The sequence below is a fragment of the Equus caballus genome, chromosome 5 (assembly GCF_041296265.1).
Source record: "Equus caballus isolate H_3958 breed thoroughbred chromosome 5, TB-T2T, whole genome shotgun sequence".
NCBI lineage: Eukaryota > Metazoa > Chordata > Mammalia > Perissodactyla > Equidae > Equus > Equus caballus.
In genome coordinates, this window is record NC_091688.1 from 35,191,786 (window position 1) to 35,205,455 (window position 13,670).

Genomic DNA, 13,670 nt, shown 5'->3' on the forward strand with positions numbered 1-13,670 from the left:
ACAGAGAGACAGACAGAGAGAGACACAGAGAGAGAGAGGGAGAGAGACAGACACACAGACAGAGACAGAGGAGGAGAGAGCGAGCAGAGCTTGCTCAGAGCACCGAGCAGAAAATGAGCTCTTGAGCAAGGAGGACGAGCGCCTCCACTCCACAAGAGTCATCACACACCCACACACTCAGAGGACCCTAAAGGCGGCGTCAACACTCTTGCATCCAGTTGGTGGAAATGCACAGACAGCTGCCAAGTGAACCCTGCCTGGCTCTGGCACCACTGTCGACTCCCAGAAATCTGGAAGCTGCAAGGTCTGCCTCTCTCCCTACTGGGGCATGATGCGGACTTGGGTCACGAAGGACCGTCTTGGCCGGGAAATAGCCGCCACCGTGGGAACGGCAACCGGGCAGAGGCAGACATGCGTCCCCCGCTGGGTGACAGAAGAAAGAGAGAACGGGAGAGCGCACGCCATCCGCCGACAGATGAGCACACCTCCGGCATCTGACCGCACGTGACCACACTGGAGAGAGATCACGGAATTGGCCCATCCGAGGACCACGGTGAGAAACACAGAGCACTCTGGGAAAGGGACACTTGGCGGTTGCGTGCGTGGGGGAAACGGGGATAGTCAGCGCTCGCTGAACTCCCTCGATCGGAGATGCCCAGATGGCCCCTTCCAATGGAGTCCCGGGATTCTTCCGAGTTACCTGCAACACAGGCCGTCTTGGACGCCCCCGTCGTCCTCCGGATCGGTGTGTTGGCCTGGAAAGAAATTCGCACGGGGCCAGTCACACTAAGCAGATCCCCACTCGACCCTTGGGAATCCAGTGTCCAGTCCCAGCCCAGGGACCTCCACATCCTCAGTGTGACAACGGCAGACGGGAAGAGCAATCTGCCAGGAGACCTCAGGCGGTGTCTCGTGAAAGGGCCGGCCTGGCTTTGCCGAGCCAGCGGGCCGCGTCTCCCCGATCGGGGAGGCCCTCAGCCCAGGATGCTCTCCCGAGTCTGGGAAAACAGCCAAAGAGGCGTGGGGCTCACACCTTCTGGGGCACCAGCCTAAGTGCCTGCTCGCACAAGTGCCGCGCTACTCAGCCTTCTCTGCGCGGGGACGCTAGTTGTGGAGGCTCGAGTCGAACTCATCGCCTGAGGGGAGAAGGCCGGCTGCACTCTACAAACCCTGGCATCCAGAGGCATCGTCGCCCCCTGCTCCGCAGAAACACTGGCCACCCTGTGGGCTGGGAGAAGGCCAAGGCCTAGGCTCGCACGCGGGAAACACGGGAGCACGGGAAACGGGACAGGTGGCTAGGGGCGTTCTTCCGAGGACTGCTTCGGAAGAGAGGCCAACGTGACGGAGACGGAGAGTGGGGCCCACAAGAGTGAAGCCCGGGAGGCGTCTCGGAGGCAGATGTCCACAAGGAGGCCAGGCGCACGGGGTGGGCCTAGAATCTGGAGGGACACGCCTCAGGCGTGAAAGTTAGAGCACTGAAGGTGCGAGGAGACATTTCACGCCAGCGGGGATGTTTGACAGACACCTGCCCTGGCGCTACGTGCGGCACAGGGGAGCTGAGTTTGTCCTGCCGGCTTTGGGTCCCGTGATGTGTCACTGGGGCCAGGGGCACCTGGGCGCATCCTGGCAAGAAGGAAGGGAGCGCAGCTCCCTCAAGCGTCTCCCGTCTGTGCTTCCAACTCTGTCCTCCAGCCTGATTCCCTTCAATGTGTCTGTCTGCACAGCCCGAGGGCTGGCATGCCAAGGACACCGACCGCCCAGGGAGTCCAGCTGGAGCCTTATCCCCTGCACAGCGGCAATACTCACTGGGGGTGTCTGCCAGGGAGGAGACGGCCAGGCCCTGGAAGCAGAAGACGGCACTGCTCGACTGAGTCCAGCAGGACTCGGACTGGCCGACGTCCGTGGCGCAGGTCCAGGAGTATTCCTCCAGGCACGCTCTCGGGAGCGGAGGCTCGACCGTGGGCGGCACATCCCTGCCGAGCCTGTGGGCGGAGGGAGGGCTCAAGTGGAGACAAGCGGCTTTGGGAAACACACATTCCTAGAGCTGCTTTCGCTGGAAGGTGGAAGGGTCTGCTCACAGAAGAGCAGTGTTAAGGGCTCAGCCAGGGAGATCACACAATCCTCCTCTGGCTGGGGCCAGGCCGCAGTTGAAGTGGGAACAGGAGAGAGAGCTGGAAAAAGACAGAGACAGAGACAGAGAGGGCCGGGGGGGGTGGGGCGCGCAGGGAGAGAGACAGAGAGCGCGAGAGAGCGAGCGATCCAGCGTGAGCCGACGAGAGACAGACAGACAGACACAGACACAGAGACAGAGACAGAGACAGAGACAGAGAGACAGACAGAGAGAGACACAGAGAGAGAGAGGGAGAGAGACAGACACACAGACAGAGACAGAGGAGGAGAGAGCGAGCAGAGCTTGCTCAGAGCACCGAGCAGAAAATGAGCTCTTGAGCAAGGAGGACGAGCGCCTCCACTCCACAAGAGTCATCACACACCCACACACTCAGAGGACCCTAAAGGCGGCGTCAACACTCTTGCATCCAGTTGGTGGAAATGCACAGACAGCTGCCAAGTGAACCCTGCCTGGCTCTGGCACCACTGTCGACTCCCAGAAATCTGGAAGCTGCAAGGTCTGCCTCTCTCCCTACTGGGGCATGATGCGGACTTGGGTCACGAAGGACCGTCTTGGCCGGGAAATAGCCGCCACCGTGGGAACGGCAACCGGGCAGAGGCAGACATGCGTCCCCCGCTGGGTGACAGAAGAAAGAGAGAACGGGAGAGCGCACGCCATCCGCCGACAGATGAGCACACCTCCGGCATCTGACCGCACGTGACCACACTGGAGAGAGATCACGGAATTGGCCCATCCGAGGACCACGGTGAGAAACACAGAGCACTCTGGGAAAGGGACACTTGGCGGTTGCGTGCGTGGGGGAAACGGGGATAGTCAGCGCTCGCTGAACTCCCTCGATCGGAGATGCCCAGATGGCCCCTTCCAATGGAGTCCCGGGATTCTTCCGAGTTACCTGCAACACAGGCCGTCTTGGACGCCCCCGTCGTCCTCCGGATCGGTGTGTTGGCCTGGAAAGAAATTCGCACGGGGCCAGTCACACTAAGCAGATCCCCACTCGACCCTTGGGAATCCAGTGTCCAGTCCCAGCCCAGGGACCTCCACATCCTCAGTGTGACAACGGCAGACGGGAAGAGCAATCTGCCAGGAGACCTCAGGCGGTGTCTCGTGAAAGCGCCGGCCTGGCTTTGCTGAGCCAGCGGGCCGCGTCTCCCCGATCGGGGAGGCCCTCAGCCCAGGATGCTCTCCCGAGTCTGGGAAAACAGCCAAAGAGGCGTGGGGCTCACACCTTCTGGGGCACCAGCCTAAGTGCCTGCTCGCACAAGTGCCGCGCTACTCAGCCTTCTCTGCGCGGGGACGCTAGTTGTGGAGGCTCGAGTCGAACTCATCGCCTGAGGGGAGAAGGCCGGCTGCACTCTACAAACCCTGGCATCCAGAGGCATCGTCGCCCCCTGCTCCGCAGAAACACTGGCCACCCTGTGGGCTGGGAGAAGGCCAAGGCCTAGGCTCGCACGCGGGAAACACGGGAGCACGGGAAACGGGACAGGTGGCTAGGGGCGTTCTTCCGAGGACTGCTTCGGAAGAGAGGCCAACGTGACGGAGACGGAGAGTGGGGCCCACAAGAGTGAAGCCCGGGAGGCGTCTCGGAGGCAGATGTCCACAAGGAGGCCAGGCGCACGGGGTGGGCCTAGAATCTGGAGGGACACGCCTCAGGCGTGAAAGTTAGAGCACTGAAGGTGCGAGGAGACATTTCACGCCAGCGGGGATGTTTGACAGACACCTGCCCTGGCGCTACGTGCGGCACAGGGGAGCTGAGTTTGTCCTGCCGGCTTTGGGTCCCGTGATGTGTCACTGGGGCCAGGGGCACCTGGGCGCATCCTGGCAAGAAGGAAGGGAGCGCAGCTCCCTCAAGCGTCTCCCGTCTGTGCTTCCAACTCTGTCCTCCAGCCTGATTCCCTTCAATGTGTCTGTCTGCACAGCCCGAGGGCTGGCATGCCAAGGACACCGACCGCCCAGGGAGTCCAGCTGGAGCCTTATCCCCTGCACAGCGGCAATACTCACTGGGGGTGTCTGCCAGGGAGGAGACGGCCAGGCCCTGGAAGCAGAAGACGGCACTGCTCGACTGAGTCCAGCAGGACTCGGACTGGCCGACGTCCGTGGCGCAGGTCCAGGAGTATTCCTCCAGGCACGCTCTCGGGAGCGGAGGCTCGACCGTGGGCGGCACATCCCTGCCGAGCCTGTGGGCGGAGGGAGGGCTCAAGTGGAGACAAGCGGCTTTGGGAAACACACATTCCTAGAGCTGCTTTCGCTGGAAGGTGGAAGGGTCTGCTCACAGAAGAGCAGTGTTAAGGGCTCAGCCAGGGAGATCACACAATCCTCCTCTGGCTGGGGCCAGGCCGCAGTTGAAGTGGGAACAGGAGAGAGAGCTGGAAAAAGACAGAGACAGAGACAGAGAGGGCCGGGGGGGGTGGGGCGCGCAGGGAGAGAGACAGAGAGCGCGAGAGAGCGAGCGATCCAGCGTGAGCCGACGAGAGACAGACAGACAGACACAGACACAGAGACAGAGACAGAGACAGAGACAGAGAGACAGACAGAGAGAGACACAGAGAGAGAGAGGGAGAGAGACAGACACACAGACAGAGACAGAGGAGGAGAGAGCGAGCAGAGCTTGCTCAGAGCACCGAGCAGAAAATGAGCTCTTGAGCAAGGAGGACGAGCGCCTCCACTCCACAAGAGTCATCACACACCCACACACTCAGAGGACCCTAAAGGCGGCGTCAACACTCTTGCATCCAGTTGGTGGAAATGCACAGACAGCTGCCAAGTGAACCCTGCCTGGCTCTGGCACCACTGTCGACTCCCAGAAATCTGGAAGCTGCAAGGTCTGCCTCTCTCCCTACTGGGGCATGATGCGGACTTGGGTCACGAAGGACCGTCTTGGCCGGGAAATAGCCGCCACCGTGGGAACGGCAACCGGGCAGAGGCAGACATGCGTCCCCCGCTGGGTGACAGAAGAAAGAGAGAACGGGAGAGCGCACGCCATCCGCCGACAGATGAGCACACCTCCGGCATCTGACCGCACGTGACCACACTGGAGAGAGATCACGGAATTGGCCCATCCGAGGACCACGGTGAGAAACACAGAGCACTCTGGGAAAGGGACACTTGGCGGTTGCGTGCGTGGGGGAAACGGGGATAGTCAGCGCTCGCTGAACTCCCTCGATCGGAGATGCCCAGATGGCCCCTTCCAATGGAGTCCCGGGATTCTTCCGAGTTACCTGCAACACAGGCCGTCTTGGACGCCCCCGTCGTCCTCCGGATCGGTGTGTTGGCCTGGAAAGAAATTCGCACGGGGCCAGTCACACTAAGCAGATCCCCACTCGACCCTTGGGAATCCAGTGTCCAGTCCCAGCCCAGGGACCTCCACATCCTCAGTGTGACAACGGCAGACGGGAAGAGCAATCTGCCAGGAGACCTCAGGCGGTGTCTCGTGAAAGGGCCGGCCTGGCTTTGCCGAGCCAGCGGGCCGCGTCTCCCCGATCGGGGAGGCCCTCAGCCCAGGATGCTCTCCCGAGTCTGGGAAAACAGCCAAAGAGGCGTGGGGCTCACACCTTCTGGGGCACCAGCCTAAGTGCCTGCTCGCACAAGTGCCGCGCTACTCAGCCTTCTCTGCGCGGGGACGCTAGTTGTGGAGGCTCGAGTCGAACTCATCGCCTGAGGGGAGAAGGCCGGCTGCACTCTACAAACCCTGGCATCCAGAGGCATCGTCGCCCCCTGCTCCGCAGAAACACTGGCCACCCTGTGGGCTGGGAGAAGGCCAAGGCCTAGGCTCGCACGCGGGAAACACGGGAGCACGGGAAACGGGACAGGTGGCTAGGGGCGTTCTTCCGAGGACTGCTTCGGAAGAGAGGCCAACGTGACGGAGACGGAGAGTGGGGCCCACAAGAGTGAAGCCCGGGAGGCGTCTCGGAGGCAGATGTCCACAAGGAGGCCAGGCGCACGGGGTGGGCCTAGAATCTGGAGGGACACGCCTCAGGCGTGAAAGTTAGAGCACTGAAGGTGCGAGGAGACATTTCACGCCAGCGGGGATGTTTGACAGACACCTGCCCTGGCGCTACGTGCGGCACAGGGGAGCTGAGTTTGTCCTGCCGGCTTTGGGTCCCGTGATGTGTCACTGGGGCCAGGGGCACCTGGGCGCATCCTGGCAAGAAGGAAGGGAGCGCAGCTCCCTCAAGCGTCTCCCGTCTGTGCTTCCAACTCTGTCCTCCAGCCTGATTCCCTTCAATGTGTCTGTCTGCACAGCCCGAGGGCTGGCATGCCAAGGACACCGACCGCCCAGGGAGTCCAGCTGGAGCCTTATCCCCTGCACAGCGGCAATACTCACTGGGGGTGTCTGCCAGGGAGGAGACGGCCAGGCCCTGGAAGCAGAAGACGGCACTGCTCGACTGAGTCCAGCAGGACTCGGACTGGCCGACGTCCGTGGCGCAGGTCCAGGAGTATTCCTCCAGGCACGCTCTCGGGAGCGGAGGCTCGACCGTGGGCGGCACATCCCTGCCGAGCCTGTGGGCGGAGGGAGGGCTCAAGTGGAGACAAGCGGCTTTGGGAAACACACATTCCTAGAGCTGCTTTCGCTGGAAGGTGGAAGGGTCTGCTCACAGAAGAGCAGTGTTAAGGGCTCAGCCAGGGAGATCACACAATCCTCCTCTGGCTGGGGCCAGGCCGCAGTTGAAGTGGGAACAGGAGAGAGAGCTGGAAAAAGACAGAGACAGAGACAGAGAGGGCCGGGGGGGGTGGGGCGCGCAGGGAGAGAGACAGAGAGCGCGAGAGAGCGAGCGATCCAGCGTGAGCCGACGAGAGACAGACAGACAGACACAGACACAGAGACAGAGACAGAGACAGAGACAGAGAGACAGACAGAGAGAGACACAGAGAGAGAGAGGGAGAGAGACAGACACACAGACAGAGACAGAGGAGGAGAGAGCGAGCAGAGCTTGCTCAGAGCACCGAGCAGAAAATGAGCTCTTGAGCAAGGAGGACGAGCGCCTCCACTCCACAAGAGTCATCACACACCCACACACTCAGAGGACCCTAAAGGCGGCGTCAACACTCTTGCATCCAGTTGGTGGAAATGCACAGACAGCTGCCAAGTGAACCCTGCCTGGCTCTGGCACCACTGTCGACTCCCAGAAATCTGGAAGCTGCAAGGTCTGCCTCTCTCCCTACTGGGGCATGATGCGGACTTGGGTCACGAAGGACCGTCTTGGCCGGGAAATAGCCGCCACCGTGGGAACGGCAACCGGGCAGAGGCAGACATGCGTCCCCCGCTGGGTGACAGAAGAAAGAGAGAACGGGAGAGCGCACGCCATCCGCCGACAGATGAGCACACCTCCGGCATCTGACCGCACGTGACCACACTGGAGAGAGATCACGGAATTGGCCCATCCGAGGACCACGGTGAGAAACACAGAGCACTCTGGGAAAGGGACACTTGGCGGTTGCGTGCGTGGGGGAAACGGGGATAGTCAGCGCTCGCTGAACTCCCTCGATCGGAGATGCCCAGATGGCCCCTTCCAATGGAGTCCCGGGATTCTTCCGAGTTACCTGCAACACAGGCCGTCTTGGACGCCCCCGTCGTCCTCCGGATCGGTGTGTTGGCCTGGAAAGAAATTCGCACGGGGCCAGTCACACTAAGCAGATCCCCACTCGACCCTTGGGAATCCAGTGTCCAGTCCCAGCCCAGGGACCTCCACATCCTCAGTGTGACAACGGCAGACGGGAAGAGCAATCTGCCAGGAGACCTCAGGCGGTGTCTCGTGAAAGGGCCGGCCTGGCTTTGCCGAGCCAGCGGGCCGCGTCTCCCCGATCGGGGAGGCCCTCAGCCCAGGATGCTCTCCCGAGTCTGGGAAAACAGCCAAAGAGGCGTGGGGCTCACACCTTCTGGGGCACCAGCCTAAGTGCCTGCTCGCACAAGTGCCGCGCTACTCAGCCTTCTCTGCGCGGGGACGCTAGTTGTGGAGGCTCGAGTCGAACTCATCGCCTGAGGGGAGAAGGCCGGCTGCACTCTACAAACCCTGGCATCCAGAGGCATCGTCGCCCCCTGCTCCGCAGAAACACTGGCCACCCTGTGGGCTGGGAGAAGGCCAAGGCCTAGGCTCGCACGCGGGAAACACGGGAGCACGGGAAACGGGACAGGTGGCTAGGGGCGTTCTTCCGAGGACTGCTTCGGAAGAGAGGCCAACGTGACGGAGACGGAGAGTGGGGCCCACAAGAGTGAAGCCCGGGAGGCGTCTCGGAGGCAGATGTCCACAAGGAGGCCAGGCGCACGGGGTGGGCCTAGAATCTGGAGGGACACGCCTCAGGCGTGAAAGTTAGAGCACTGAAGGTGCGAGGAGACATTTCACGCCAGCGGGGATGTTTGACAGACACCTGCCCTGGCGCTACGTGCGGCACAGGGGAGCTGAGTTTGTCCTGCCGGCTTTGGGTCCCGTGATGTGTCACTGGGGCCAGGGGCACCTGGGCGCATCCTGGCAAGAAGGAAGGGAGCGCAGCTCCCTCAAGCGTCTCCCGTCTGTGCTTCCAACTCTGTCCTCCAGCCTGATTCCCTTCAATGTGTCTGTCTGCACAGCCCGAGGGCTGGCATGCCAAGGACACCGACCGCCCAGGGAGTCCAGCTGGAGCCTTATCCCCTGCACAGCGGCAATACTCACTGGGGGTGTCTGCCAGGGAGGAGACGGCCAGGCCCTGGAAGCAGAAGACGGCACTGCTCGACTGAGTCCAGCAGGACTCGGACTGGCCGACGTCCGTGGCGCAGGTCCAGGAGTATTCCTCCAGGCACGCTCTCGGGAGCGGAGGCTCGACCGTGGGCGGCACATCCCTGCCGAGCCTGTGGGCGGAGGGAGGGCTCAAGTGGAGACAAGCGGCTTTGGGAAACACACATTCCTAGAGCTGCTTTCGCTGGAAGGTGGAAGGGTCTGCTCACAGAAGAGCAGTGTTAAGGGCTCAGCCAGGGAGATCACACAATCCTCCTCTGGCTGGGGCCAGGCCGCAGTTGAAGTGGGAACAGGAGAGAGAGCTGGAAAAAGACAGAGACAGAGACAGAGACAGAGAGGGCCGGGGGGGGTGGGGCGCGCAGGGAGAGAGACAGAGAGCGCGAGAGAGCGAGCGATCCAGCGTGAGCCGACGAGAGACAGACAGACAGACACAGACACAGAGACAGAGACAGAGACAAAGACAGAGAGACACAGAGAGAGAGAGGGAGAGAGACAGACACACAGACAGAGACAGAGGAGGAGAGAGCGAGCAGAGCTTGCTCAGAGCACTGAGCAGAAAATGAGCTCTTGAGCAAGGAGGACGAGCGCCTCCACTCCACAAGAGTCATCACACACCCACACACTCAGAGGACCCTAAAGGCGGCGTCAACACTCTTGCATCCAGTTGGTGGAAATGCACAGACAGCTGCCAAGTGAACCCTGCCTGGCTCTGGCACCACTGTCGACTCCCAGAAATCTGGAAGCTGCAAGGTCTGCCTCTCTCCCTACTGGGGCATGATGCGGACTTGGGTCACGAAGGACCGTCTTGGCCGGGAAATAGCCGCCACCGTGGGAACGGCAACCGGGCAGAGGCAGACATGCGTCCCCCGCTGGGTGACAGAAGAAAGAGAGAACGGGAGAGCGCACGCCATCCGCCGACAGATGAGCACACCTCCGGCATCTGACCGCACGTGACCACACTGGAGAGAGATCACGGAATTGGCCCATCCGAGGACCACGGTGAGAAACACAGAGCACTCTGGGAAAGGGACACTTGGCGGTTGTCTACATGGGGAAACGGGGATAGCGAGCACTTCCTGATGTCCCTATATCTGAGATCGTCACATTTCCCCTTCAAATGAAGTCCCTTCTTGTTTCATTGTATAATCTCCATGATGGTCTGCATTCTATGCTTCCTTCTCTGACTGTTTACAGAACAGGTACATTTTTCTCATCTCACTGCATTTTTGTTGTTTAATGCGGTTAATCATCCCTTTAGTTTTTGCACTGCTAGTTTACTTCCTTCCAGAGACCATCATTAATGTGTAGCAGTTAGATATGCGTCTCACCCTGATTTTTGTTGCAGGAGAAAATAGACCTTTTCTCTATGTGCATGATTTCCTAAGGGTGTTGCGTTCTCTTGTGTCAGACTTACAGGTCCATAGAGATGAGTGACATTGAAGTTAACAGAGCCTTTTCCTTGTTGGTTGAGTGAATTAAATCATTACAACCTCCACGTTTCCTTCTCTTGCCTCTGGCATTTGTGACTTTGTTCCCCTCACTTACTCTTCTTTCTGATACTGTCTCCACATTTTCCCTGCCCATTACCGGCACCAGATTATTCATTGTCACCTGTGAGTGAGTGTGCCTTGTGTCTTTTCGTCTTCCTTGTCTTCGTTATTCCCTGCAAATAAATTCAGAAATGTCCAGTTAGCACTTTCCCACTTTAACCTCTATAAACGCAGTGACTTCAACAGCCATAGAGACATAAATATCTATGCAGGAGTCCGTATGGTCTTGACGTCCTAGTGCATTGTCTTGTAAGCATTGCCCCAGCATGGATTTCTGATTCATCAGGCGGTGTGTCTGTGATCCACTTGATCACCATCATTGCAGACTCTGCCTGAAATTGGGCAAAAGTTTAAGCTGTCTTTTGTTCCTCATATCACTGGATACTTGTCCAGCTTCCATCTTGAATTCTGTAACTGCGTGCTCCATTCTGCCACAAGTCCTGCCAAAGGCACAGGCCCTATATCCCTTCCCAGCTCTCACAGAGAACCTCGTCCTTTCTCTAAGGAGACAAGAAAGAACCCAAGCCCACATCCCTCATCTGGGGACTTTAAGGGCCCTCCAAGTTGGCTTCTGTGTGTTGTGGAGGGAAATTCTCTCTACGGAAAGGTCTCCAGTCTAAACTCTCCACCACCAAGTTCTACCACATCCAGTACCTTGCCCAACCCCACAGAGCGAGGGGCTTGCTTTGTTCTGAAGTGCATTCATAGACATTCCTGCGTTTGATGACTACAGCTACCGTGAACAGATTATTGGATCCATTTTACTGCTGAGGAGATTGATACGGATGAAGTAAAAATCAATCTCTCACCCAGTGTTAGTACCGTCAGCTCTCAGGCTGGAGCCTGGGAATGGCCACCCTTAGTCCAAGGCTCTTTTCACTCAAACAAGCTGCCTCCTGTCACGTCCTCCTTTGTGTCCTCTGACAGTAGGTAGGTACGGCCTCGTACCCTAAAGGTCACAGTCCATCAGGAAGGAAGCCGACACTTGCACCACTATGACCTCCACCCTGGGCATATCTGCTCTCTGCGCCCACCTAGCCAGTCCTGGTCCTACCACGGTCCCAAGTGCAACACGCAAACTGGGACAGCTTGTCAAAACATTACAAGGGGAGGTGTGGAGGGTCTTGTGAGCCAGGCACCTTGGAGAATTTCAGTGCAGTGAGGGCCTGTGGCCACCTTACCTGGGCCGAGTATGTGGGCAAGGTGCGTGGCCAGCCTATATCCCTCAGCCAGTTGCTGGCGGAAGGCCTGCCCTTGGTGGTCGTCAGAGCCGTTGTGTGTCAGCAGGTCATTGAGGTGCTGACTCAGCAGGGCCCACACTTCTCGCCCTTCCTGTAACTTGTGCCGCAGATAGGCCAGTTGCTGCTCCTGCTCTTGAATTAGGAGATTGGATTCCCTAAGGTGGGACAGAAGAGAAGACTTGAGAGTCCAAAGGGATGAGTGACAGATTCTAAAGATTTTCAAGATTTCTGTGAGAACTGCCCCCAAGGAGTCCTCAGAGAATTCTGGCCGATGTGTGGTGACTTGCCTGTGGCAAAGAGAAAGAGGAAGGTAAATCACAGGTTTCCTCTGTATCAGAGAGAGCTCCCGTCAGATTCCTGGACATCCTACTCATTGTTTCTGCTGTCAACAAAACCAGGTGTCTTCCTAAACCTGTTTTAAAAACGTGTCTCTTCAGTTAACCCCTTCAGCCATGCCCGCTTCTATGTTGAAATACACATGGTGCATTCTGCAGTGAATGGACACAAAGCCAGACACAGAAATGTGCACGAGCACAGCTGGGTTAGCTGGAAAGAACACGAGAACGACAGGGTCAAGGAGACAGAATTCTTTAGAAAGAAAACACAACAAGCCCTCGTGAGACAGGCGGTGATTGTGATTAAAGGGAAATGAGCGGGTGATGGCACAACACTGTCAACGTACTAAATGCCACCGAATCGTTCACCTCAATTTGTGCAAATTCGTGTTTGGTGAGTTTCAGTTCAAAAATTTATAGTTTTGAAAAAAAAGAGTAAGTGAGCCTCTGAATAACTGGAGTCCATAATTTTCCAATTACTTTTCCCTAGTTGCTTTATAAACATTGGAACACAAGCGCCTGCCGTGTACATTTCTGCCTTCTCTTGGCCCAAAGTTGCTCCCTGCCCCACTTCAGCTTTTCCCACAGCTACCCACCAGCCTACCCCCACACAGCCCTCCTTACCTGAGCTTCTTGGCTAGCGTTGACTTCTCTGCCAGCTTCCCCTCCTCAAAAGGCAGCTTGTCCCTAAGCACGGATTCAATGATCTCTTTGCACTCTCCACACTCTGAAAAAGGACAGAGAGCCCTGCCTCAGTGGAAAGCTGGCCATGCTGCTGTGGTCACTGCCTTCAAGGGAGGAAGCAGGGTCCATGCCCAGTACCAGGCTCCACACTGGGATTTCCGCATCTTATTCCTCGGCCTCCAAACTACTACACAGCATTGGGTTACTCCCCATTTTAGAGCTGAGGAAAGAGAAGCTCCAAGGCACAGAAAGTAATTAGATACGTTAACTTCTATTTGACAAAGGCAGAATTCCCATCCCCTGAGACTGACCCTGAGTCGTGGGCCTTAGTCACGTTACCAAGCCTCACAGCCTCTTAAGTGAAACACCAAGCAGGCGCGTGCAGTAGTGATTGCCTGTGTGCTTGGGAAGGCCCGGTGGACTCTACTGACTGTTGGTTCCCTTGAGCTCAGAATTTCAAGGTCAAGTACATCCAAGATAAAGACGTTTATATGGATTCAACCCTGTAAAATATTATGCATTTGCCCATAAATTTCTGAAGGAAACGTGCACAGATACTAAGAAAGTTTGTGTTAAATTAAAAGCAATAGAAGGAAGAACTAACAAATAGTGTTGACCCTGTGACAGGGACTTACAGAAATCATCCATGTGATGCATTGCAACAACTCAAACAAGTAGGTACCATGACAGCACCGTATTAACAGAGGAGGAAACTGAGGCACAGAAAGACACACAGCTTGGATTGGAGCCCAGAAAGACTGGCCCAGAGTCCATGCTCTTCACCACTGCACCGTGTTACATTGACACCCAGGTCTTAAGTGATATCTTTCTTCTTCATCAGCTTCAAAATGTGTTTCCTACAGTTACGCTGTGATTCTAAGGCAGGATGTAAATAAAACTTCGTTTGTCCTTTCCTGAAAGCTCATCTCTTCACTTTTTAAATGGCAGGCTTTGATTTTCTCTGTGTCAGTCATTTTAGTTACTCCCCCCTCAATGGCTTATTGAAAAGCAATTGTAGGAAA

General features: G+C 57.6%; 1 protein-coding gene across 1 annotated transcript in view; it reads right to left on the bottom strand.

Moving 5' to 3' along the window:
* The window catches only part of LOC111771950 (NBPF family member NBPF14-like), a 126,910-nt gene that overhangs the window by 47,391 nt on the left and 65,849 nt on the right, over positions 1 to 13,670 (bottom strand). Inside the window, exons 13-23 of the mRNA XM_070267966.1 lie at positions 12,589 to 12,691; positions 11,570 to 11,784; positions 10,450 to 10,501; positions 8,776 to 8,951; positions 7,670 to 7,724; positions 6,453 to 6,628; positions 5,347 to 5,401; positions 4,130 to 4,305; positions 3,024 to 3,078; positions 1,807 to 1,982; positions 701 to 755 (exon numbers count right to left, since the gene is read on the bottom strand). Coding sequence (XP_070124067.1) covers positions 701 to 755; positions 1,807 to 1,982; positions 3,024 to 3,078; positions 4,130 to 4,305; positions 5,347 to 5,401; positions 6,453 to 6,628; positions 7,670 to 7,724; positions 8,776 to 8,951; positions 10,450 to 10,501; positions 11,570 to 11,784; positions 12,589 to 12,691 — 1,294 coding nt within the window. The remainder of the gene's footprint in view (positions 1 to 700; positions 756 to 1,806; positions 1,983 to 3,023; positions 3,079 to 4,129; positions 4,306 to 5,346; positions 5,402 to 6,452; positions 6,629 to 7,669; positions 7,725 to 8,775; positions 8,952 to 10,449; positions 10,502 to 11,569; positions 11,785 to 12,588; positions 12,692 to 13,670) is intronic.